The 24,747-nt window shown below is 34.1% G+C and overlaps 2 protein-coding genes and 1 long non-coding RNA gene across 3 annotated transcripts; 2 read left to right on the top strand and 1 right to left on the bottom strand.

Annotated features, from left to right (window-relative positions):
• The first annotated feature begins 3,541 nt into the window (after nucleotides 1-3,541).
• LOC18589241 (nicotianamine synthase-like) lies at nucleotides 3,542-4,675 on the top strand. The gene has a single exon (XM_007014124.3). It carries the CDS (start codon nucleotides 3,597-3,599, stop codon nucleotides 4,455-4,457), a length of 861 nt encoding a protein of 286 aa, XP_007014186.3. The 5' UTR covers nucleotides 3,542-3,596; the 3' UTR covers nucleotides 4,458-4,675.
• A 553-nt stretch (nucleotides 4,676-5,228) lies between these two features.
• On the bottom strand, nucleotides 5,229-8,323 carry LOC18589240 (two-component response regulator ORR22-like). Its single transcript, XM_088809676.1, has 7 exons — nucleotides 8,173-8,323; nucleotides 7,056-7,208; nucleotides 6,582-6,929; nucleotides 6,399-6,481; nucleotides 5,700-6,270; nucleotides 5,427-5,527; nucleotides 5,229-5,339 (listed from the first exon to the last, which is right to left on the bottom strand). Exons 1-7 carry the CDS (start codon nucleotides 8,321-8,323, stop codon nucleotides 5,229-5,231), a joined length of 1,518 nt encoding a protein of 505 aa, XP_088665802.1.
• Nucleotides 8,324-22,800: 14,477 nt separating this feature from the next.
• Nucleotides 22,801-24,668, top strand: LOC148760730 (uncharacterized). Its single transcript, XR_016028578.1, has 3 exons — nucleotides 22,801-22,932; nucleotides 23,582-23,665; nucleotides 24,534-24,668. It is a non-coding gene; the product is annotated as an uncharacterized LOC148760730 (long non-coding RNA).
• The last annotated feature ends 79 nt before the right edge of the window (nucleotides 24,669-24,747 follow it).

The raw sequence follows: 24,747 nt of genomic DNA, 5'->3' as shown, positions 1-24,747 counted from the left end.
AAGTCAAATTCCCAACCACCCCTTCTTGAAGTAAATCAAAATAATCATTTTGATAACATATGTGAGTAGCAGAAGCAGAATCTAAATACCAATTAGAATTTGCATCCATATTTTCTGAAATTGTAAGAACATCACAATCATCACCTTCAGCAACGAAAGCACACTCACCTTTGTTCTCGTTACTTTCATCCCCTTTTGTAGGACAATCCCTTTTAATATGCCCATACCCTTTGCATTTAAAGCATTGAACATTGTTGGATCTAGACTTGCCACCCTTAGATCCCTTACCAGTTGACTTCCTCCTATTAGCCTCAATTACTAATGCCAAGCCATTTGGATCTCTATCCCCTTCTTTACTTTTCTTTCGGGCTTCACGAGACATTAACGTTGCTTGTGCTTGTTCTAACGTCATTGTATCCATCCCACATATAAGAGATTCCACAAATACCTCATAGGAGTCTGGAAGCGAAGCCAAGAACAATAGTGTCTTTTCCTCTTCCTCCACCTTGACATCAACCTTTTTCAACTGATCAATGATTCCATCGAATTCATTCATATGCTTCATGAGGTCTCCATTCTCCTCCATCTTTAAGCGATACAACTTTCGCCTAAGCTGCAACTTGTTAGAAAGACTTTTCGCCAAGTAAATTTTCTCTAACTTTGCCCATAATCTTAGAGCAGAATCCTCATCAATAACATGATTAAACACATTATCTCCAATGCAAAGCCGAATAGTGCTCACACACCTTTGCTCCAACTCTGCCCATTCAACATCCTTCATGTTATCTGGTTGTCCTTCCTCCTTTCCTAGCAAGGGGCGCATTAAACCTTGCTGCACAAGGAGATCTTTCATCCTTCTCTGCCACTGCGTGAAACTAGTCTTCCCATCAAACTTCTCAATTGAAAAATTCGTAGAACTAGTAACTTTCGACATCCTTGTTGAATCTTGAATTTACCGAACCTGAAGCTCTGATACCAGTTTGTTGTGGAAATTGCCCAAGAATCAACAAAGATAAAATTCAGAGAAAATAAGCAAACAGAAAAACACAAGAATTTACGTGGTTCGGCCTCTTGCCTACGTCCATGAAGTGAAACTGTTCTTCTATTATTGAGAATTTAAAGTACAATAAATTGACCTATATGGTTCCCCAAAACAACCCAAGATCCCTTGCACACTCTTCCTCAATAACCTCCCAAGAACATTCACTCAAACCACTCTAACTCCACCTAGAGCAAAAAATAGAGTTACAAGATGTTCTCTCTCTAGAGCTCTCAAAGCATTACTTGCAATTCTAAAGCTTAGAAATCCACTTTTATAGTATAAAAGTCCAAAGTAGAATGTGATTAGGATTCGATGTGGAATAAGAAGTTTAAAACCATACAACTACTTAATATTGTATACAAACAAAAATCCTAATCAAATAAGATCTAGAATTCTAGTCAACCTAAAACTCAACACATCTGAATATTTGTCTCATTGATTAATACATAACCTTCTATCTAAAAGTAAAATTCGAATCTTTCTTCTCTCAATTAAAAAAATAAAAACTAATCTCATTTTAGGCTGAGGACTGCAACACCTATGTCTTCCTTTCCTTTGAAATTATTGTTATTGTTGTTGAGCATCTTTTGCTCCATCTCTAGTTCTGGCTTTACTAAACTTTTATCAAAATTTCTCAACATTATCTATGTAACATTAAAGTGCCTGGGGTTTTGGTTGTTTATGTTGGGTGGCTGTGCTTCAGTCGGTTTTGGATCTACAATGTTGAGTCCTTTTTCTTATACCACCCAATTACCAAAGGTTTAAAAAAAAGGCTCATGAGGATTTTTTGGACGCCGACAAGCGACAGCCATCAGCTGTTCAATGATTAGAGGCGGCGACGCTAGCGGTGGCCAGAAGCCAGATTCTAGAAAAGGTGGTTGATTTTTGAGAGAGAATCGCAGAGAGAAACTAAAACGAGAAGAGAGAGAAAGGGAAAGGATAACATGGGAAGGAAAAAACCAGAAGGGTAAAATAGGTATTAAATATATGCCACATTATCACGTAAATGGAAACTCAAACTGTGAGGTAATGGTCTGATTTATGTATCTAGCCATATATATTATTTTGAGACAAAATGTTCATTTTTTATATTAAAAGACTGAAGGTGAATTATGATTAAAACTTAAAAAATAAAAATAATATATCTAAAAAAAATTAAATCAAGTCGAAAGGTGTCTTGATATTGAATCAAACCAATATTGATATAAGCAGGTTTAAAATTAATTAGTTTATATATATATATATATATATATATATATTTGGATAATTTACTCTATATATTTTATGACAAATTATTACTCCTTCGGTAGAATTTCAATCGTTTTTCTATATAACTTTTGGCCGTTTGACCCTAAGAAACAACCCGGCATTTCCCATGCCTTAGAAATATCTTGACCCAAATCTTATTCTTAGTGTCAGTGTGAAAATGGACCCAATTTGGGATCTGCTTCCCTCACGTGTAATTATTCAAAAAAAGAATAATAGACACATAGTGTGAAAGGAATAAGAGCTCTCAATTTGACAATGCTCCTATGCTATGCATTACCAAGTTTGGCGCACAAAGGAAGCTGAAACCCAATCTCTATGTGGAGAATTAGATATATATATATATATATATATATATATATATAAGAATTATAAATATTTGTGTGTGATTTACCTTTTGTGTTGATTTTAGTATTGAATATGTTTTTGTTTGAAAATTTTACTAATATCATTGAACAAAATGCTCAAATTCAATATGACAGACACATACTAGGCTAATACAAAAAAGTAAAAGCACTGAATTGATCGGACCATTATTATATGCAGCCACAGAAATGGTCTCCTGACACAATGTATTCTACCGATTTAAAGACTCAAAATTCATTTATAGGTGGATATATGGCTTAATATAATCAATACTCACAGTGACTTGCGTTTTCTTTAAAGAGAGTACTGTTCGAGGTTCAACATTTTATCCTCAGAAAACTATAAGAAAATAGAAATGGGGGCCCATTTAGCTTAAATTGATAATGCTTTTCATTTCTTAACTAATTCATTTTGTGCACTAAATTATGTTTCATGTATTTAGTCGAACAACAGTGTTTCTAAGATTTAGAAGCTCTTGCTTTTTTATTTTCTTTTTTTTTTTTTAAAAAAAAGCATGTTTTAGTTGTCGCTATGCCATAATATTTATGCCTGCATGGCTCGTAAACTTTCTCCAATTTCTGCCTAAGCATGATCAGGGGAAAGAAAACACCAGAAGTGGAAAGAACAACTCAAGCAAAGCATAATTAAAAAATTTCCTGCTATTTTTTTAGTGCTGCGGTTGCTGGTTCAGATACGAAGGCATGAGACATGAGGCCGGTGTTGACCAAACAGACATTTCAATCCTATCATTGTCGACGTTATTTAAAATACAAAGTATCACCCTATGAAATTTGCATATTGACCCTCTCTCTTCCACTATAAGTACGTTGGAATTGCAAGCCCCCTATCCCACAAGATATACAATTACATCACACATTTCTAAACTTTATCCTTTAATCTCAAATATAATAGCTTCTCATCCATGGCTTCCCTCCAAAACTCCAACTTCGAAACCCAGATTCCAGCGGAAATCCTTGTAGCTCGCGTTGCTCAAATTCATGGTAGCATTTCCAAGCTTGAGTCCCTTACGCCATCAAAACAAGTTAATAGCCTCTTAACTCGCCTTGTGAAATTATGTACCCTTCCTTCGGATATAGACATCGAGGCCTTACCCCAAAAGGTGCAAGACATGCGTGAGAACCTCATAATTCTATCTGGTCGCGCTGAAGGCTTGTTAGAGCTTGAATTCGCGACATTTCTATCCAAAATTCCCAAACCATTGAACAATCTCAATCTCTTCCCTTATTATGACAACTATGTCAAACTAGCCAGTTTGGAGTATAGAATTCTTAGTGAGAATGGTGTGGTGCAACCAAAGAAGGTAGCCTTTGTTGGCTCAGGTCCAATGCCTCTCACCTCTATTGTAATGGCTACTCATCACATGAAATCTACTCATTTCGATAACTTTGATATTGATGAAGCAGCGAATGATGTGGCTCGCCAGCTAATTGCATCCGATGTTGAGTTTGAGAAGAGGGTGAAGTTTGTGACCAACGATATAATGAAGGTAAGAGAGAAGCTTGGGGATTATGATTGTATATTTTTGGCAGCTTTGGTTGGGATGCGCAAAGAAGAGAAATTAACGATTGTTGGGCACATAGGGAAATACATGACGGCAGGAGGGTATTTGCTTGTGAGGAGTGCCAAAGGAGCTAGAGCATTCTTGTACCCTTCCTTGGAGCAGCATGACTTACCGGGTTTTGAACTACTTTCAATTTTTCATCCCACAAATGAATTGATCAACTCGGTCGTTCTCGTGAGGAAGCCCGTTTCTCCAAATTAAGCTCTCCTTCTTATTAAATGGATGGTTAGGTCTTTCTATTTCTACAAGCCCATATCATAATTAGGGTGTCTATCGCAAGTAAGCAATGTGTTGTCCTTTCTTGTTTCGAGCTTGCCCTGTTCTTTGTTTTAATTTCTTGTTTCAATTATGTTATTTTTGTATTTCCTTTGTTACTAGTTTGTTGCAAGGGTTATTAGTATTTTATCAATTTTTATTTTCATAACTCTCAAATTAATGATTGCTTTTATCACCGGCTATCGTTTGAATAACCAGAACCTTAAGTAAGTATTATATATATATATATATATATATATATATATATATATATTAGCAATCCAGCAACATGGTTCGATTCTTAATTACTTTGGATCAGCAGAACTCAGTTTGAGAACCAAAGAGATGCAAAAGTGGTAGGAGGAGAGAGCTGTTAGGGAGAGGAAGACATTCTTTTAATTAATTAACAGTATAGGTTTGGCGCATGGAAATAACGCTCCTGCAACTAAACAAAGTTTCAAAAAGTCCCCAAACGGTTTGTTCTGAAAGTTCTTCTGTTAAATTAATATAAACTAAAACAAACTAATAAGCAAACTTCCTCTAGATAAAGCTAGTGAACTACCATATTAAGCAAATTAATAAACAGATTAATGCGCACAGTGATCACTGTAGATAGTTTTTCATATATATATATATATTACGTATTATTTACAATATTTATGAGCAATCTAAAATTAAGATGAAGTTATGTATACCAGTTCTGAAGAACCTACTTAATTAACACGCATGATGGGCTAAATCACTCTCTGCCATACAAGAGACTTCTGGCTGCTGGGAGGAGTAAGTTGCCAAGATTCGTAGACTGCCAGGTAGTCCATGATCGCTTAACTGCAAACAGAGGAGGTAGAAGTTAAGCAGACAAAATCAGCAGATGGCTTGAAATCTGAACGTGAGGATTAACAAAGCATTCATCACCTGGTTGTCATCCATCTCCGAAACGGTATCCTCACGTGATTTCGTTGTGCCATTGGACGCCAATTCTGTCTCACCAAAATTACGTGTTAGGCCTGTGGAACCTGTACATTGCACATTATTTGTACAGTCCACAATAAATCCTCCATAATTTGGAATGCCACTTACCTGATCGTTAATTAGTTAAGAAATAATTGAGCAAGTGATGATGAAAAGGGCGTCGTTCCAAACTACAAATTATCAAAGCTAACGAAAGTACTGAATATAACTAAGTACCCGGAAAAAGATTTGGGACCGAAGCAACAGCAAAAGGGGACTGGAAAGCTACATCTGTTTCAGGTGCAAAAAATTCATTTGAGAATGGAAAAAATGGCGTACTGCTAGGAGTACTAGGCTCGGAGCCCATATCATGAAAGTATGGTGATCGAGAAGTAGTCCCTGAAAGAGGCTCAGATCCAAGATTATGAGGCTGAATATTCATTCCTAAGCAGTAATTATAATAACTAAAAGATCTGAAATCTGGCGTTTGAAAGTTTGGATCATCCAAACAACTATAAGGAACGGATTGATATGGTTTCTCTGGATCCAGCAAGCCGACATACGGTATTCTATGCTGCGACATTACCGTATTCCCTCCTCTACTTGGATCGAGAAAGATAGAGTTCATGTCCTCAAAGGAGTGAAATGGATTAAAGCTTGGAACAGCCACACGATCAGCATTAACATCGCCAGCTTCCCCATTTCTGCAGTTACTTCTCCTAGTGGATGAACACCGGGTAACACTTTTTATCTTAAAACCTTGTTGGTTCATTTCAGCTTTGCGCTTCTTCAAGGATATTCTATATTTCTGTGACACAAAAAAGATGAGGATCATAAGGAGCATGGACAACCTGCTTTATCGTAGTATTACTCAACAAAATTTTACTATTATCTTTAGCTGCATACAAATTAATATGGGTATAAGACTAATCTTACCTGCAGATGACTAGCGATATTTTCCCGGGTGAGTTCTGGTTCATTCATAATTTTAAGTATCCTTTTTGGATGCACCATTGAACCTTATAATCACAAAGAAATAATCTCAATGGCTAGCATATTTAGAATAGCCAATACATACAGACCCTTCACCACCCTTACACAGCAACTAATTCTACTTACTCTTTGACAGTGTCTGAACGGCTTTTACAAACTTGGCGTCAAGCTCCGGAGTCCATGCCAACCTCTTTTTCTTCTGACAACTAGAAGAGGCATCATCTAATCGAATGTTGTCTGTATCATCTTCAACTGTAATAGTAGCATTGGAATGATCCAAAGGCTTTAGATTTTGGTGGTCCGACGTTTCTTCGTTGTCGGTAGATTGTTCAGAATCCCACATTTTATTCAGAGTAACGCTGTGCCAAATAGTATTCTTGATTTCCTGCACGCCAACGGGTTTTATGATGTAATCTACAGCCCCATAAATTAGACCCTTCATTATGTTTTCAAGACTGCCATCTCCGGTCACCACTGCAATTTCCGAAGCATGATCAAAACCTTAAAATTTGGCTAACTTAATTGGTAAAATAAAAGAGCATAACAAATAAATAGGGAATCTGCTTGATATATATAAGCTTTGAAGGAAATTTTACTTACTTATCACCGGTAAATACATCTCAAGTCCTATAATCTCCAGAAGCTTAAAACCGTTAATGTTAGCACTATCAACATCAACAAGCACAATATTAAATTCATATTTTTTTGCTCTCAATATCTCTAGAGCTTCAGCTGCCGATGTTGTTGTTTTAACTGCATATCAAAACGGGAGGTGTTCAAAAAACAGCAAAAAATGCAGCTGTTCCAAACTATGACAACATGTTACATTAATTAAATTTTGATCTTCTTCTTACAAAAAAGATAATAAATATCAATTATCAATCTTCCTTTGCATTGACATTAACATTCCAATGAGCCATCAGTACCTTAAAATGCTTACATCTTGTGAAGATTGTCATTTCCTTCCAAGACAATCTCCACCTGTGCAAATTAATGGCCTCAGGCCATTGTTCCCTTTTTTCTCCCACAACAGCAACAGCATATATATATGCCATTTGACAAATATGAAAACATGATTTTGGTTCAAATATTTTATAAAATTCCAATCACATGATATTGAGTTTTTTCTTGACTTCTCAATAATTCAGACAGTATGTTTTGTTTTTTTTTCCTCAGCTAAAAGTGGAATCTTTAAGAATATTTATCAGTGAAAAGTACAGTGAAGGGTAAAGCTTGGAGGCTGCCCATAGAAGACATTACATCTGAAAGCATTGTGCCAAGAAACAAAGATCGAGCAATACAGTGCAAAAATCCCACATAAAAGCAGAGACAAAAGCAGAACATTCAAACAATATTTCAGGACATGATTTTCCAATCCATCAATTCCTAAGCAATTGTACAGGGTTAATCAAGCAGTAAAAAAATTCATTAATTGTGACAAAACTGCTGTCATTCTTTAACTTGACCAAATCAATTACTTATAGAAAGCACTAAAAAAGCTTTCGAAATTATGGCGAATTGATTGTAATCAAATTAAACTACATTGGATCTCATCAACAACATCCCCAAACCCAAATTAAATTCCAGATTTGTAAAAACTATAATTTTAACTAAACTTAAGCAAGTAACACCCCAGCGAGACTAATGCTTTAAAAGTCCGAATCTGAATACATGAATAAACAAAAAAACATAGAGAGAAACAGCATATTGGGTATACCTTTGTAGTTGCACTTATGGAGCACAGCACAAAGATACTGAAGGCTGAATATCTGAGCGTCAATAGCAAGAACTTGTAACTCGTGGACAGTATTATCATCAACTTCAACTACTGAATTCTCAGAGCTTTTATTAAGAAAACTCTCTTCCATGATGTAATTATACCGAGATATCTCAAGTTAACAAAGACTTTAAATAACCAAGGGCCAAGAATAATTGGAGATTACACCGCCCTAAGAGAAGCCAATTAAAGAAAGTTTTGGAGATGCCTTTAATTGAGGAGATGCAATACCATATTGCCTAAAAATTTCTCATTTATGGAAAGTGGATGATTTACTTTCCAATGAAGGTTGCCTCATGCAAAGTCGGTATGCGTGAATTTTCAAAGTTTGCCCTCCTTAATTTATATACATAACAATTAAATTTATTATATTGTTTGCTGTAGTGTGTAGCTTGATCATCAAGCTGCACGACAAGGAAACCGAATTGGCTCACCTGCACCTTTCCATTTTAATTTGTACCTAATCAAAAAAGAAAAACCACTCATCTCATCTTAATTTAAACAATTTTCTATTGAAATTCAGTCTCATATAACAAATATGTTAATTAAGTAGAATGAAAATCTTCTGAGATGAGTAAAGAGAGAGGAATGTTTTTTATTCAACCAATCAGGATGATTTTATTGATTATTCACTAATAAAACAATGGATGGATACATGCATAAAAGAGATCCAAAGGTTAAAGAGCAGGGAAAGGAAAATAAACAACACTAGATGATATTCAATGGCAAAGAGGCTAACAAGATCCGCTGTATGCCACACAAGCCCGAAGAAAACAGTAAAAGGACAGAAAATATAGAATTTTGGTTAAATACCAAACTTGATGTATCAGAGAACCCGTAAAAGAATTACCATGCGCACAACCGAACACAGTAGAAAAGTATCTTTTTAATATAAAATCGGGCAAGTAGTGTTTGGGCTCACCCTGCCAAAAAATCATAGATGGGAGAGTCAATTTGATTTAATATATTAATCAGTTAAGATTTCAACATTTTTGTCATTAAAAGTCTTTCAGTTTTTAATTAAAACAAATTATCAAATTAAAAAAGAATTAAATCATATTTTAATTTTCAATAATTTAAAATTTTTCAAAATATCAATGAAGCTTTATGGCAGATACTAAACATGAGAAAGGAAAGAGGAGGCGCATGAGAGTGAGAGAATGTCAATCAATTCTCATTACTAGAAAGAATATTTACAATTGTATTTATACATAGGGTCTCTGACAGTCAAAGAAAAGAATGAAAAACAAATGTTAATCTAACTAACAATTAAACTTCAACTGACTTTTAAAAACATTATTAACAAAACGGTGCACTTTACTATAATTGGGAAAGGCATTTATTTAGACGGTGCACATCATCTATTTGACTATGCCTTCTCTTCTTCAAACCCCAACCTGTTATCCTCTGTACAAGTATTCAATATGCAAGCCTTATTCAATCAACTGTGTCTGATGCTTTACCTTAATGAAAAAAAGCAAATCTTTAAATCTTTAAATTTCAGGAATTGAAAGAAATCTTTAAATTTCAGAAATTGGAAGAAACCTTTAAATTTCAATCAATTGTGTCTGATACTTTACCTTAATGAAAAAAAGTAACATAATCGCATTATGTACGGATTAGTTCACTTTTATATTGGTTTTATTTGATTCATTTATTAATCCTGTCCATTGAATATACTGTTTGATATGTATTAAAAGTTATTTGATTTTGAATTTAATTTCTTTGCAAAATATGTAACCTCGTAATAAATTAAATAGTTTATCAAACACCTTTTATCATAAAAGAATAAGATTATTGTGTTGGATTTTGTACCCTTTACAACCATAATCTCCTCACCAGAGGTGAAGCTCGTCAATTTTTGTTGAGAAAGTCAAAGATAAAAAAAAATAAAAGCTAAATATTTTTAAAACTAATACGTTGAACTTAACCAACGATTAAAACATTTATAATAGATAATAATTTTATATAACATGTAAATAAAAAAACCAAGAAAAAAAGACTTATAATAGTCATTTAAGAAAATTGTGACCGATGATGTTTCCTGAATTCAAATTCATTAATTATTGATTTTGTACTAAAAAGACTAACAATGTCTTTCTTAATATAAACAACTAGATTATCTACAAGAAACTCACCATTCATGTTTTCACAATTTCATTGCTGAAAAGGCTCTCTTTGTAGTTATTGTAGAAACTAGAAAAGTCAAAATAAGACGAATTAATCTATCAATCAAGCATTTTGATTCATACTACTCTTATTCATGAGTTAAAGTATTAAGGCTTGGTGGCTCAAGTGTAGGAGATGTAGACACTAATTTTTACTTATGGATAAATAATATTTTTATGTGTGTTTTTCTCCTGATTTTACATTTATCTTTACTTTATTTTATTTTATTTTATTATTTTATCCTATTTTCTCAATCATATCCAATTAGAATTGTGAGACCTTGATCTTTATAGACTCGTAGCTAGAAGTAGACGCGATATCAAGGACTAAGGGTAATTTCGTCATTTCCTTAGTGAGCCCCTAAAAGTATGCTTTCAAGCATTATTAAGGCATAAGGCATAAATTAATGATGAAAATAAGGATAAAATGATGAAGAAAATATAAATAATGATGATTTCCAAGGTAGGGGTAAAATGGTCATTTTCCATCTCGGATCGAATTTTTTAAGTTTTCGTGAACCTGAGTATTTCTAGACTATTATGGACTTTGTCTCAGCATCAAAAGAGTAAAAAGATTGCACAAAAGATTGGAGGAAGACAAAGCTAACTTGTTAAGGGCATTTTCGTAATTTTAGTGGAGTTTGTATAAGCTTTAGCTATAAATATCATTTTCCAGCAGCTTCTTCTCATTTTCCAGTAAAATATTCTTCTTTCTCCCATCTCAAGTTTCTTTCATCCTCCATGGAAGTACCCTTTGAAACCTTTAAAAACTTCCCCAAATTAGCTTTATTTCTCATGTTTTTCTACACCCTTTCATAGGGTCTTTCATGCTCTTCCACCTTTACACCTCAACAGCCTTCAAAAGTCTTTCTTAAGTACATTCACTCACTAGCTGGATGTGTAAGGAGAGAGAGAATGATTTGCTTTGTTAGCTTGAAGTGTTTGGAAAGAGAATTCAACTACAAAGACCACTAAGGTGAGTATGAGTTACGGTTAATCTCTTTAGTTGTTGATAATGTCTAGTAATTAGATTTGTGAGTGTTTTATTGTTGAGATTGTTTATTCATTTTTAGTGTAACTAGAGTAGTGCAAATAATAGCCATTTAATGGTAGTTGGAAGCTAGTTAGGAATGGCTAGTAGAACCCAATTTAAAAAGTAGCTTTGGAATAGTATTAATGCCAAGTTAGGTAGATGGTGATGTTGTTGTGTGTGATAAGTTCCAATGAAACCCCACACCTCCATTCGGAACCTTAGTCAAAGTTAGAGCCCACCAAAACATCAATAAAGACTGGTGAGTGAACTTGCATTTCAAAATTTCTTTGGAAAATGTAAATGTATTTAGATGAAACATTTGAATGATTTTATCCAACCTTTCTTTAAAAATGTGTGCCAGGGAACAAGCCCTTGATAAAATGTTTTGATGTTTGTGAAAATGTGAAATGTGAAAAAGGATGAATCCATGTGCTCCTATATTATGTTGGTATGTATATATATGAATATATGTTGTGCATTGATGAATAATGTTGTGTGATGATGTTGAAGTATGCGAGGAGGGAGTGCACACATGATGATGTTGAAGTGTGAGAGTAGGGAGTACACACATGATGATGTTGAAGTGTGAGAGTAGGGAGTGCACACATGATGATGATATTGCATTGAGTTGAGTGTGGCGGGATGGTATGCATGATGATTTATATATATATATATATATATATGTGTGTGTGTGTGTGTGTGTGTGTGTGTCACGACCCAAATCTCGGGCCATGACTTGCGCATGGGCCCAATGGACGTAGTCCACTAAGCCCAAGCAAGCCTATTAATATAACTTTTTCACCATTCCATCATAAACTGGTAAGTCACATTTCATAAGTTAGGATCAAAATAATATTAAACATTGCCACCTCATACTGGCATACCAAACAAGTGTATATACATTGTCTACAACATGTATCTTAATAATTTACATTAGGTTTGTCTATACACAACAAAAGAATACTCGACTTTCAGCGGAGAGACTCGGATGAATGTACAGCTACTGAATATAGAGACACCTACCAAAAGATGGATACAAGTCTACGAGGACACCTCGTCCTAGTTACTGACTACCTCTTGATCTGAAAACATGAAGTTGAAAACGGTGAGTATAAACCCAGTGAGTGAACAAGAAGGGAACAAGCATACCATAAGGAATGTTTAACGAAATCCTCATGCATTCATTTTTCAAAACAATGCAATTTATTTGAGTTCTTATTAAACCCTTCATGTAACCCCACATGAGAAAAATCACTTATTGAAAAGAGTCCATGCTCAACAAAGGTTTGGAGAGTGAAAACTTTAATAGCATTCATGTCACGATCCAGTACTCCCCTCGAGCCCTTGACAACCACAGCGGTGTCCCGATCTACACTCATTACCTAGAATGTCAACCGGAATCCCGTAAGGCTTTAATATCAGTTTCTCATATCCCCTGTGAGTAAGCGTTGTTAAGTATCATGTTTTGAGAGATTATAAACTATTTCCAAATCAAAACAATAGAAAAATATTTTTTTCCTAACAGGGGCATTTTGGTCATTTTTCCCTAAAAATTTCAAAACCAGCTAAAAATGTAGTATGCGAGTATAAAACACATAATTCATAACCAAAAATAAGTTTAAACGTCTAAAACCTTCATTTAAAATGAAATTTTGACTATTTCAATATAATAAAAATATTCAATAAAATATTCTATTTTTTAATAAAACAATATTTATAGAGTTACCGGTAAATAATTTTTATAGCGTAAAAGCTAAATAAATTCATACATACTGTAATACAGATAACCAAAGTATAAAATTTAATTTACAGTGACACGTAGGCTCACGAACGACCAAAAGTATCAAAAGCAGTAAACATACAGTTTTTGAGGATGCAAGTCCAACTATAGCCCTTAACAAAGTAAGCTATCTACTGACTATCCTGAGCCTAAAATGGGTAGAAAGGAGGGTAGTGAGATTATATAATCCCAGTTAGTAAACAAATATCATCTAAAATATGTAAAACTGAGTAAATTGAGACAGATAAAATAGATTAGCATAAAAATGATTCTCAGCATTTCGAACTCATTTTAATAAGATAAAATAGATTCATTTCACCAAAATAAACAACGAGGCTTATGATTTCCTGAAAAGTTTGGCTCGTGCCAAAATCATTCTCATACTCAGTTATCAAGGATACCTTGGCCGAAAGCTATCCCAACCGAGTCCACCAAGGTTGTTAAAAAGTTATGTACGCATAAATCATGTTTTTATTTTGAAAACATAGTCGTTTCTTGGCGTTGGCTGAGTTCACCCTCACATGGTGGTTTGGCGTGAAGTGAACTCTAAAGTTTTAACCTCAGGAGTTATCCAACCACGCCTCTCATACTGAGGTATGAATATACTAGGGTTACCGTGCCCCTCTAATAGGTTGGTCCACGGAACCCATCCACTGCAGCGATCAATTTATAACCCATCAATTTAATAAAATTCAACAGCATGACATGGCAATTATTTTGTTTTACAGCCTCTCAAGGAAAATTAACAGTTCATACATTTTTAGCACATTTACCAATTCAACCATTCATGCCAATATTATCATAAGCCATTCAATTCAAACCATGATTTATAATACAGCAATTAGTCTCCAATTACTCCATTTTCAAAACCATCATTCAATTTCAAAACAATTTTATAAAATCATTTCATTTAATCACATTTTGCTTATAAAACATAAAGATTTACCATTTAAACTCATTTTCCATAAAATCATAAAATCGGATAAAAACCACTTTAGATAATTAAGACGATAGTAAGGTTACTTACTATTTCGAGAGTCGAATTCCGAGTACTCCGATTCTTGATCCTCGAGTACTATCTCTTTACTTTTGCTAGAAAGCTCACCACTTAGACATAATGCACAATAAGCCATTTACTACATTTGTGCTAAACCGTTGTAAAACCAATTCAGGCTTTATACTAATGCATGAAATGGGATGTGAAATACTCGAGTAACTATCTAAAAACGGTGTTCAATATAAATTCAATTATGTACCTAAATAAAATGGTATTGGCCTAATTCGATCTATCACCCGATTAATTGGCCAATACGTCCAATTTAACTCCAATTAATTCCATTTTTCTTTCAATTCTCCAAACCATCAAACACAAGTCAAATAGCATAAAATTTAGCAAAATCATCCTCACATTTCTTCTTGAAAATTTCAACCATGGTGAGTGCATCAACACTATGATTTTTCCTACTTGATTTTCTCACCATAATTCATCATTTCCTAACCAATTCACTTGAAATAAAATCAAATCCACCATCAACACTCTACAAGGAAGATTCGGCCAATGATGAACTCATGAGGAATATGTGAATTTCAAGCTTAATTCTTACACTTAACACCATAAACAACTAAAAACATGCATATATCTTAAAAATCTATCTAAATCATCATCAAATTCTCTCTCCTAGGGTTTGATCTGCACACTATACTTCATGATATCTTGTGATTCAACCATGAAAAATAAGAAAAAATCCTTAAGAAAGATAGATCACAAGCTTAATTGAAAAATCTTACCTTTTTTTCACTTGTTTCCTTGAATTTTCACACTTTTCCCTTGAATTTTTCCACCAAGGGTTTTGTTCTTCCTTTTCTTCCTTTGTTCTTGCTTTGGCCGGCCATAAGAATGAATGTGGAAGAGTTCAAATTTGCTTTATAAAGGAAAATATTAAATGGACAAAAATTTGCCATGTGTCACCATTCCATTAGTCCATGTGTCATACTTACCCATTAAGTAATCTCTCTCTACCATATAAATTTTCTCAATTATCCATGATAATATTGGGTAAAATCCATGTCCTGGATAGGTGTTGGGTGGTGTAAAATTACAATTTTGCCCTTGGGGTGGTAAAATGACTATTTTACCCCTATGCTCGGAAAAATGTCAAAATTACAATTCTTCACTTCTCAAACTCAAATTATACTCCAAATGATCAATCTTAGTAAAAATTTCCATCCAACACTCACATCTTAACCTCGAGTGGCAAAATGACCATTTTGCCCATAGGTCATGAAAATTCCAATTTGACTTCAAATCGGTCATCGAACTCCGAATCACCATTTTAAGTCATTCTGGGGTTTTTAAATTCTCAATTTCATCTTACAATCTCTATTTGAACTAGTTCGAGGCTTAATTCAACTTAATTGTACCATTTGGTACATTGCAGTCTTTTAACGATTTTCGAGGTACCCAAGTAAGCAAACATGCATTTTTATGTAGGAATAGCATAGTAAACATATTGTAGAGCTGGACTTGACAATTCATGCGAATCAAGTCAAATAAACGATGGGTCCTCGCTGCAGTGAGAATGAATTTTTGCTACAGCGACACTTGACTTAAATTATCATCTAGCCGAGGGTTTCTTAACTGGTCGAGGGTTTCTCACCAAACCTCTTCATTTTAAACTTAATTCATTTATTCCTTAATGTTGGAAGTCCATGCTGAAATGTGGTAGCAAAGAAGTGGAAAATAGGGCAACAATTGATCAAAATGTGAGACAAAACAACAAGTTTTTCACTGCAGCAAAATTTCTGCCTCAAGATAGACACTTTCTCACTGCAGCGAGAATGCTACAGTATTTTCTCGCTGCAGCGAGTTTTCGGCCAGCCACCCTCCAAAAACCTGAGGGTTTCTCTGTAAAACCTGACCCTATAAACACATGTCATGACATACATGCACTGAGTAGTATGTTATTATGCTAGGAAAAGCACCTAAGAATAGATGAAACTCGGTATTGTACCTAATGGTACACTTAAGTTGATTTAACCTCGAACTAGTTCAAATAGGAATTGTATGATGAAATTTAATATTTTATAGTCAAGAAATGACTAAAAAAATGATTGTTCGGAGTTCGAGGGTTCATTTGAGGTAAAATTGGAAATTTAGATGTTTAGGGGCAAAATCGTCATTTTACCACCTAAGATAATAATTTGATCATGGAGTGAAATTTTTGATCAAGATTAACTATTTGGAGTATAATTTAATGATAGGAAGTGAAAAGTTTAATTCTGGTGATTTCTGGAGTGTAGGGGCAAAATCGTAATTTTACCATCTGCGAACAAAATTTGAGATTTTGAGAGAATTTAGATCAAATTTGACAAATTGGAGAATGGTATGAGTATAAGGGATGAAAAATATGTCTATGGGCAATTTTTCAGTTTTTTGGGCAAAAATGTAATTTTTCACTTTTACGGGGGTAAAAGTGTAAATTTCAAAAATTACTCCACCGAGACTTTGGATAAGTTTGAGAATTTTATCTAAGCTATGGATATGTGGGACAAGTGTATGGTGAAAATTTGGAAACAAATGGATGAAATTTTAAAAATGGGCCAATGGGAAAGTGACATGTGGCATTTTTTAATAAAATAATATTATTTTAATGAAAAGTCAGCCCATTTAAATCCCATTTTAAGTGCTGGCCGGCCATAAGGAAGAACAAGAGAGGAAATAGAGAGGAAAGGAAGAAAAAAAGAAAAACCAAAGAGAAACAAGAAAATTCAAAGGGGAATTCACGGTTTTCGACCGTTTACGCGTCTAACGGTAAGATTTTTCGATTTTAGCTTGATTTCTACCTTTCCTATGCCTTTATTTCCATTTAGCATGCTTGAGGAGAGAGATCAAAAAGTGATATCAAGGGCTGGACGAAATTCTAGGGGAGAGAAATTGAAATTTTTAGGTTTTGATTTTTAGTTAAATTGATAGTTTTAGTTAGTTAAATGTGTTTAGAAATTAAATTGGGCAAGAAATCATTAAATTTTCACAATACCCACTCTTGGCTGGATGCTCAATGCTGTAAAATGATGATGAATTGATTTTATTCTAAGGGAAATGAAGAGAAAATGATGAAAAACGATTAAACGTGATAGAAAAACAAAGTAGAAAATTAACCGAGTTAATGTGTCATTTTTGGCCGAATTTTCCAAGGAAGGGAGTGAGCTGATTTTGTTGTTTTTAGAAGGTTATTGGCTGATATTTAATGGTTAGAAATGTTGGAGAGAGAATGGGATGATTTAGAGCTAAAATGGAGCGCGTTAGCAATTTATCGGGCAAAGTGCCAAAAATAGGTTAATACCGCGTTTAAGCCGTTTTAGGCTATTGCATTTCATACCATGCATTAGTATAGGATTTAAGTTAATTATATAGTGATTTAGCATCAATGTGATGAATTGTGTAAATTTTTGTAATGTGTCTATGAGGAGAGCCTTCCGAAAAAGGCAAAGAAGTCGTACCTGACGAGTAGTGATCGGGGCGCTTAGAAAGCTTTGAGTTTGTACAAACGGTGAGTAAACTTATTATTATTGTAAATTATCTAGAGTTTATTTTTAAATGCCCTTTATGTATTTTATGAAATGAAAACGAGATTAAAACGAGATTTTTTGATGTTTTAGGAATAAATGTGAGAAATAAAAATATATTGTATTGATTATGAAATTGAGTAATTGGAAGCTGCAAATTGACTTGAAAAATATATATTTTCCTAGGAATGGCTTATGAGAAATGAGTATATGTGGCTATATTTTGTGAGTGCATTGGGAAATTTATGTAAGTTGTTTTTACTATGCAGGCTGGATAAATAAATAAAAGTCACGTTATACTGTCAAAATTTTATTAAAATTGGTGGGTTAGTCACTGCAGTGACGGGTTTCCGTGGACTGCCTATTAGAGGGGCACGGTAAACCCAGTTATATAGTTATTCCGGTTGTAGAGGCGATGAGGGTAACTCCCAGGGTAGTATTAAAGCTCACTTCACGTCGAACCCCCACGTGAATGTGTAACTCGGCCAACGCCAAGGAACGGCTGGTTTTAAAAATAAAAATGTGTTTCACGTGTGAATATTTTAACACCCTTGGCGACCTCGGTTAGATGCCTTGGCCAAGGTATCCCCAAGGATTAGTTTTGGCTTGAGCATTGTTTTAATAAAAGACATAAGCCTTAACAACTGTTTTGGTAAATTACAAATATTTTATGGTTTAAGGAATAAATTGGAAACATTATGAAATGGGTTGAAATTTGTTGTTTAAACTTGCCTCCGTTTTACTCGCCTTTAGATATTTATGATAATGTCTGTTTACTCATTGGGATTTTATAATCTCACCACCCTCCTTTTCACCCATTTCAGGTTCAGTATAAACTGTAGATAGCTGATCTCATCGAGGACTACCATTGGATCTGCATTTTCCAAACCGTAAGTTCACAGTCCTCTTTACTTTTGTTTATTCGGGGGCCCTCTTGTTATTGTAAATTAAATTAAATATTTTGGCTTACTGTATTTTAGTATGTATAAATTTATTTAGCTTTTACGCTATAAATATTATTCACGTATAACTCTATAAATATTGTTTTAGAAGAAAATAGAATATTTCCCTTAACATTTCTTTTATTTCCTTATTATATTCAAATAACCGTAATTTCATTTTAAATGAAGATTTTAGACTTTTAAACTCATTTTGAATATGAATTATATATTTTGTACTTGTATATTACGTTTTAGCCAGTTTTAAAATTTTTAAGAAAAAAAATGACCAAAATACCCTTGTGTGGCGAAAATTTTATTTTGATTGTTTTTTATCTAAAATAGTATATATTCTCTAAAAACTTGATATTTAACAACGATTGCGCACAGGAAAGGAAAAAAAAACTGATATTTAAGGCTTACGGGGTTCAAGTTAGCATTCCGTATAATGAGTGTCAATCGGGACGTCGCGGCGATTGTCATGGGCCTGAGGGAGGTTCCGGGTCGTGATAATTATTGGTGGGCCTGAGGGAGGTTCCGGTTCGTGACAAATTTGAATATGAATTATGTATTTTGTACTTGTATATTACGTTTTAGCCAGTTTTGAAATTTTTAAGAAAAAAAATGACCAAAATACCCCTATGTGGCGAAAATTTTATTTTGATTATTTTTGATCTAAAATAGTGTATATTCTCTAAAACCTTGATATTTAACAACGATTGCTCACAGGAAAGGAAAAAAAACTGATATGTAAGCCTTGCGGGGTTCCAGTTGGCATTTTGGATAATGAGTGTCAATCGGGACGTCGCGGCGATTGTCATGGGCCTGAGGGAGGTTCTGGGTCGTGACATTCTCACTGCAGCTAGAATCAGAACATCAAGAAAAAAAAGTTTCCTTTTCCCTTAAATCAAAGCCATCCTGCTAAAATAACAAAAGCAACATGTAACACATACAAATTCCCAAATTTCAACAATTCAAATGCCCACATTTTTACATTACAACCATATACCATATATGTATATATATATATATATATATCAATCATCATGTACACCCTCCCATCATCATCATCTCATATGCAACGGCTTATGCACACTCCCACTCGCACATAGCCGGGTCAGTAATGACTTATGTGCACTCCTACTTGCACATAGCCGAGTTAGTAACGGCTTATGTGCACTCTTACTCGCACATAGCCGGGTCAATGTCATTACATAACATTATTCGTATATATATATCAACATAGTGTAATAGTTCAACCATTTATAACAGCCACATATCACATCATAAAATCAATTTACCAAAGGCTTGTTCCCAAAGCACTCGTTTTTAAAGAAAGTTGAATAAAATCATTCAAGTATATAGTGCAAATAGTTTACATTCCCAAAACAATTTTTGAAATGCAAGTCCACTCACCGATATATTGTTGAGCCTTTAGCTGACTTTAATTCCCCTAATGATCCAATTGGGGTAATGGGGCTTCGTTAGAACCTAGAATCACATTAGCATCAGTATTATGTTAATTCACACACCATAAACCCTAAAAGCTATCTCTTAACTAGCTTTCAATTACCATTTTAAATGGCTATCTATGTTCACTACCTAATCACATTAGAGTCAATACATAAGCTCAACAATAAACTCACAAATCAATCACTAAACATTATCAACACTTAAAACTAAATTCTAATTTACTACTCACTTTGATAGCTTTAAAACTTTGAAATTCTTTCCAACAATTCCCAAGCTTATTATAGGGCTTCTTTCTCTTTCTCTCTCTAAACACTTAGCTAGTAAGAGAAAGTATGAAAGTAGAATTTTTCAAGGGTTTTAAAGTGCGAGAGTGAAAGAATACTAGGGTTCTAGTTAAAAGGGCACAAAGATATGAAAACTATAGCTAGAGAGAGAAAATTATGCAAGATCCATATCAAGCTTCCATGGAGGATGGAAGCAATGTGAGATGGGAAGAGGAGAAAGAGAAGAAGCTGTTGGAAATTCAAAAAGCTGCTGGAAGGAGAAGGTATTTATAGCCCAAGCTTATCCACTCCCTTAAAAATTACGAAAATGCCCTTAGTAAGTTAGCTTGTTCTTCTCCACACCTATATGAAATCTTTTTACTCTTTTGACACTGGGACAAGGTCCATAATGGTCTAGAAATGTTCAGGTTCATGAAAACTTAAAAATTTTGACCCGAGGTGAAAAATGACCATTTTGCCCTTGTTGTGAAAATTATTATCATTTCTAGTTTTCTTCGTGTTTTCATCATTACACATCATTTATGCGGTCTTATGCCTATTTAGACCTTAAAATATCATAAAACCAACTTCTAGGAGCTTATTAGAAGAAATGACGAAACTACCCCTAGCTTGTGTTATTACATCTATGCTTAGTTACAAGCCTATAGAGGTTAGAGTCTCACAGTGTGTGTGTGTGTGTGTGTGTGTGTTATAGAAAGTTATGAAAATATTTGTAATTGTGTTGCATGTTGGCATTGTTAATTGCTCTCAAATAGCTTTTCATTTCAGCAAGAAAATGGCTTTTGATGTAACAAGACCCTTTTTAACTAAGTTGCTCTATTTTTCACTATTGTGAGATTCATTTTCGCTACAGCAAGAAACTCTCGGGTTCAAGGGGGGTTGCACTGGCTTGATTATCACTGCAGTGAGAATGTATTCTTGTTGCAATGAGAAATTTTCTGGAGCTTCTCACTGCAGCGAAAATGAATTCTCGCTGCAGCAAGAAACTCTCGGGTGGTCCCAAAATTCTAGTGCAGTATTTCCACTTTGACAAAGCTTTTAACCACCTTTCGTTCAGAACTAGGAAAAGTGGTAAACATTAAAGTTGTATCCCTGTCTCCTAGCTTTCTAACGGTTTAAAAATCATGTCAATTGGACTTCTGTAGTGGGAGATATGCTTGAAAAACCAAAACATATGCAAACTAAGACTATTTCTCACTGCAGCGAGAAACTTGCTGTCATGCTTGCTACCTTGCTTGATTTGACATATTTTCCACCCATTTAACTTCATGGATTGATCAGGGGTTTTTGCAACACTATGAGGCTATTAATCAAAGTTTGAAATGAGGGGTTTTTTGAAATACCCCATACTTTGATATGGTGATAAATAAAATTGATCGAATGCATATTGAGGTCAATTAAAATGTTTAGAAGTGATAAAAGACGAAATGAGTAGTTTAGGATAAAATGTTTCGCAAGTGAGAAAATAATAATAAAATAATAATAATTTTATCAGAGGAGAATTTGTGAGATAAAAGGCGATTTGGAAGTCAAGTGAGGCATAATAAGGTATTTTGGGTACCAAGGAGACAAGATAAATTTTTAGAATAAAATAATATTTTATTAATAAAATATTATTAAAATATTAATATTTAGCCGAATGTCGAAGTCAATCAAGAAGAAAGATCATATGGTTGATCCAAGTGGGGGAGAAGATGACAAGCTCAACTCTATAAAAATATTTATCATGACATACATGTGATGGATAGCATGTTTGCATGCTTGGAGAGTTCCGAAAAATTTACAAAAGTCGGTATTGTACCTAGAGGTACAATAAAGTTGATTTAAGCCTCGACTAGATCAAATAGAGAATTTACGATGAAATTAAGAATTTTAAAGTCTTAGAATGGTTTAATATGGTGATTCGGAGTTCGAGGATCAATTTGGAGTCAAACCGGAATTTTCGCTATCTAGGGGTAAAATGGTCATTTGCCACTTTGGGACAAAATGGGAATTTTAGAAAAGATTTTTTTGGCCCCATTTGACTTATTGGAGTATAATTTGACTCATTGGAGTAAGATTTGAGGTTTAGAAGTGAAAAATTTTAATTTCGGTATAATTTGGAGTAAAAGGGTAAAATGGTAATTTTGCCACCCCAGGGGCAAAATTGTAATTTTCCACCACCAGGACATTTTCCAGCACATGGTCTTCATTTATCCTCATTTTGACCATTGACTAATTGTGTGGTGGAGATAAAAAGGATTAAAATTTTAAAATTTTAAAAACGGGCCAATGACATGATGCCATGTGTCATACCTTTATTAATTTATTATTTTCCTTTTTAAAAGGCATAAAATCAGCCCATCTTCCACCCCATGGCCGGCCAAACCAGCAAGAAGAGAGAGAAAACAAAAACAAAACCCTAGAGAGAGAAAATCAAAGAAAAAGTGTGAATTTTCAAGGAAATTAAGTGAAAAAGGTGAGATTTTTTCTATTAAGCTTGAGTTTTTTTATTCCCAAGCATTTCTCTTTATTTTTCATGATTAAATTACATGTTTTCATGATGAATTCAATTCTGAAAAAATGGGTTAGGAGAGAGAAAGTTGTTGGATTTATTTGATTTTAATTTATGTTAGTGTTTTTAGTTAGTTTAGCATATTTAGAAACAAAACAACAAGAAAAGAATTTATTTTCTCCCCCAACCATTAATGGCTGAATTTACCATGTAGTGAGTGAGGATTAGTTTGATTTTATTCTAGGAGAATTGGTTAAGGAATAATGAATTTTGAGCCTAGAAAAATAATGGGAATTTTCGGAGCAAAAATACGAATTTTTACCCACTAGGGGTATTTTCGTAATTTGCTGTTGGGACTGATAATTTGCATCACACTGAGGGACATTAAGTTAATTTGGGTGCAATTGAGGTATAGAAACTGAAAAGAATTAAATTGGAGTTTAAACGAACCCGTTAGGAATTTAATCAGGTGATAAGACGAATTAGGCTAATACCGGATTTAGATAGTTACCAGTGCATTTTTGCATTCCATATCATGCATTGGTAGTCCAAATTAGTTTAATTTTGATTTAGTACCAACTTAGTGAAATTCTCAATTTTGCATTGTGTCAAGGTGGTGAGTCCTCTAATAAAGGCAAGGAAATTGCATCCGAGGACCAGTAGACAGAGTGCTTCGAAAGTCTGCATTCTAGACATTGTGAGTAAACTTATTATCGTCTTAATTATCTAGAGTAGTTTTATACAACTATGTGATTTTATGAAAAATGGGTTTAAATGGTAAATTGTTATGTTTTAAGGGAAATTGTGATTTTATAAAATGATTTTATAAATTTTCTGAAAAATCGAATATTGGTTTTGAAAATAGAGTAATTGGAGACTGCTAGTTTGTGTTGCAAATTTATGGTTATGAATTGAATGGCTTATGACAATAAATGAGCATGAATGGCTAAACTGATTTTGGTGTTATAATTATTTATACTGTGTATTCAGCCTTTAGAAGCTAGGTTGCGATAAATTGCCATGACATGCTAGAATGAATTTTATTGATTGGTGGATTATATATTAATTATTTACTGCAGAGGGGGTTCCGTGGACCAGCCTATTAGAGGGGCACGGTAAACTCCATTATATTATTACCTCGAACGGAGAGGCGCGTAGGGTATCTCCTGGGGTATAGCTTAGGGTTCACTTCACGCCAAACCACCACGTGAAGGGGAACTCAGCCAACGCCAAGGAACGGCTGTATTTTTTTCAAACAAAAATATATTTTAAGTGTACACAAAATTTTAACAGCCTTGGCGGACTCGGTTAGATGCCCTGCTCAAGGTATCACCGAGTATGAGTTTTGGCACGAGCCAAAGTTTTAAGAAATTCATAAGCCAAGTTGATTACTCGATTTTTATGGATTGATTTTATTTGGCTGAAATGAGTTGAATGGTAATGAAATTACAGTATGATGATTTTTTTTAATTGTCTCCATTTACTCGACTTTAGATAGTTTAGATAGTATCTGTTTACTCACTGGGATTTTATAATCTCACCACCCTCATTTCCTCACATTTCAGGCTCAGGGAATTTCGTAGTTAGCTGACTTGAACAAGGACCTTCATTTGGACTCGAATCGGTAAAAGCTGTAGGTTTCCAGCTTCCGATGCATTTTGGATAGATATGGGCTCACGTGTCACTGTAAAAGAAATTTTATACTTTGGTTATTTGCTTTATAGTATATATGAATATAATTATCTTTTACGCTATAAGAATTATGTACCGATAGTTTTA

This window comes from Theobroma cacao, chromosome 9 (genome assembly GCF_053813885.1).
Source record: "Theobroma cacao isolate CCN51 chromosome 9, ASM5381388v1, whole genome shotgun sequence".
NCBI classification, from domain to species: domain Eukaryota; kingdom Viridiplantae; phylum Streptophyta; class Magnoliopsida; order Malvales; family Malvaceae; genus Theobroma; species Theobroma cacao.
The sequence above is the reverse complement of the archived record's forward strand: the minus strand, read 5'-3'. Positions and strand labels throughout refer to the sequence as shown.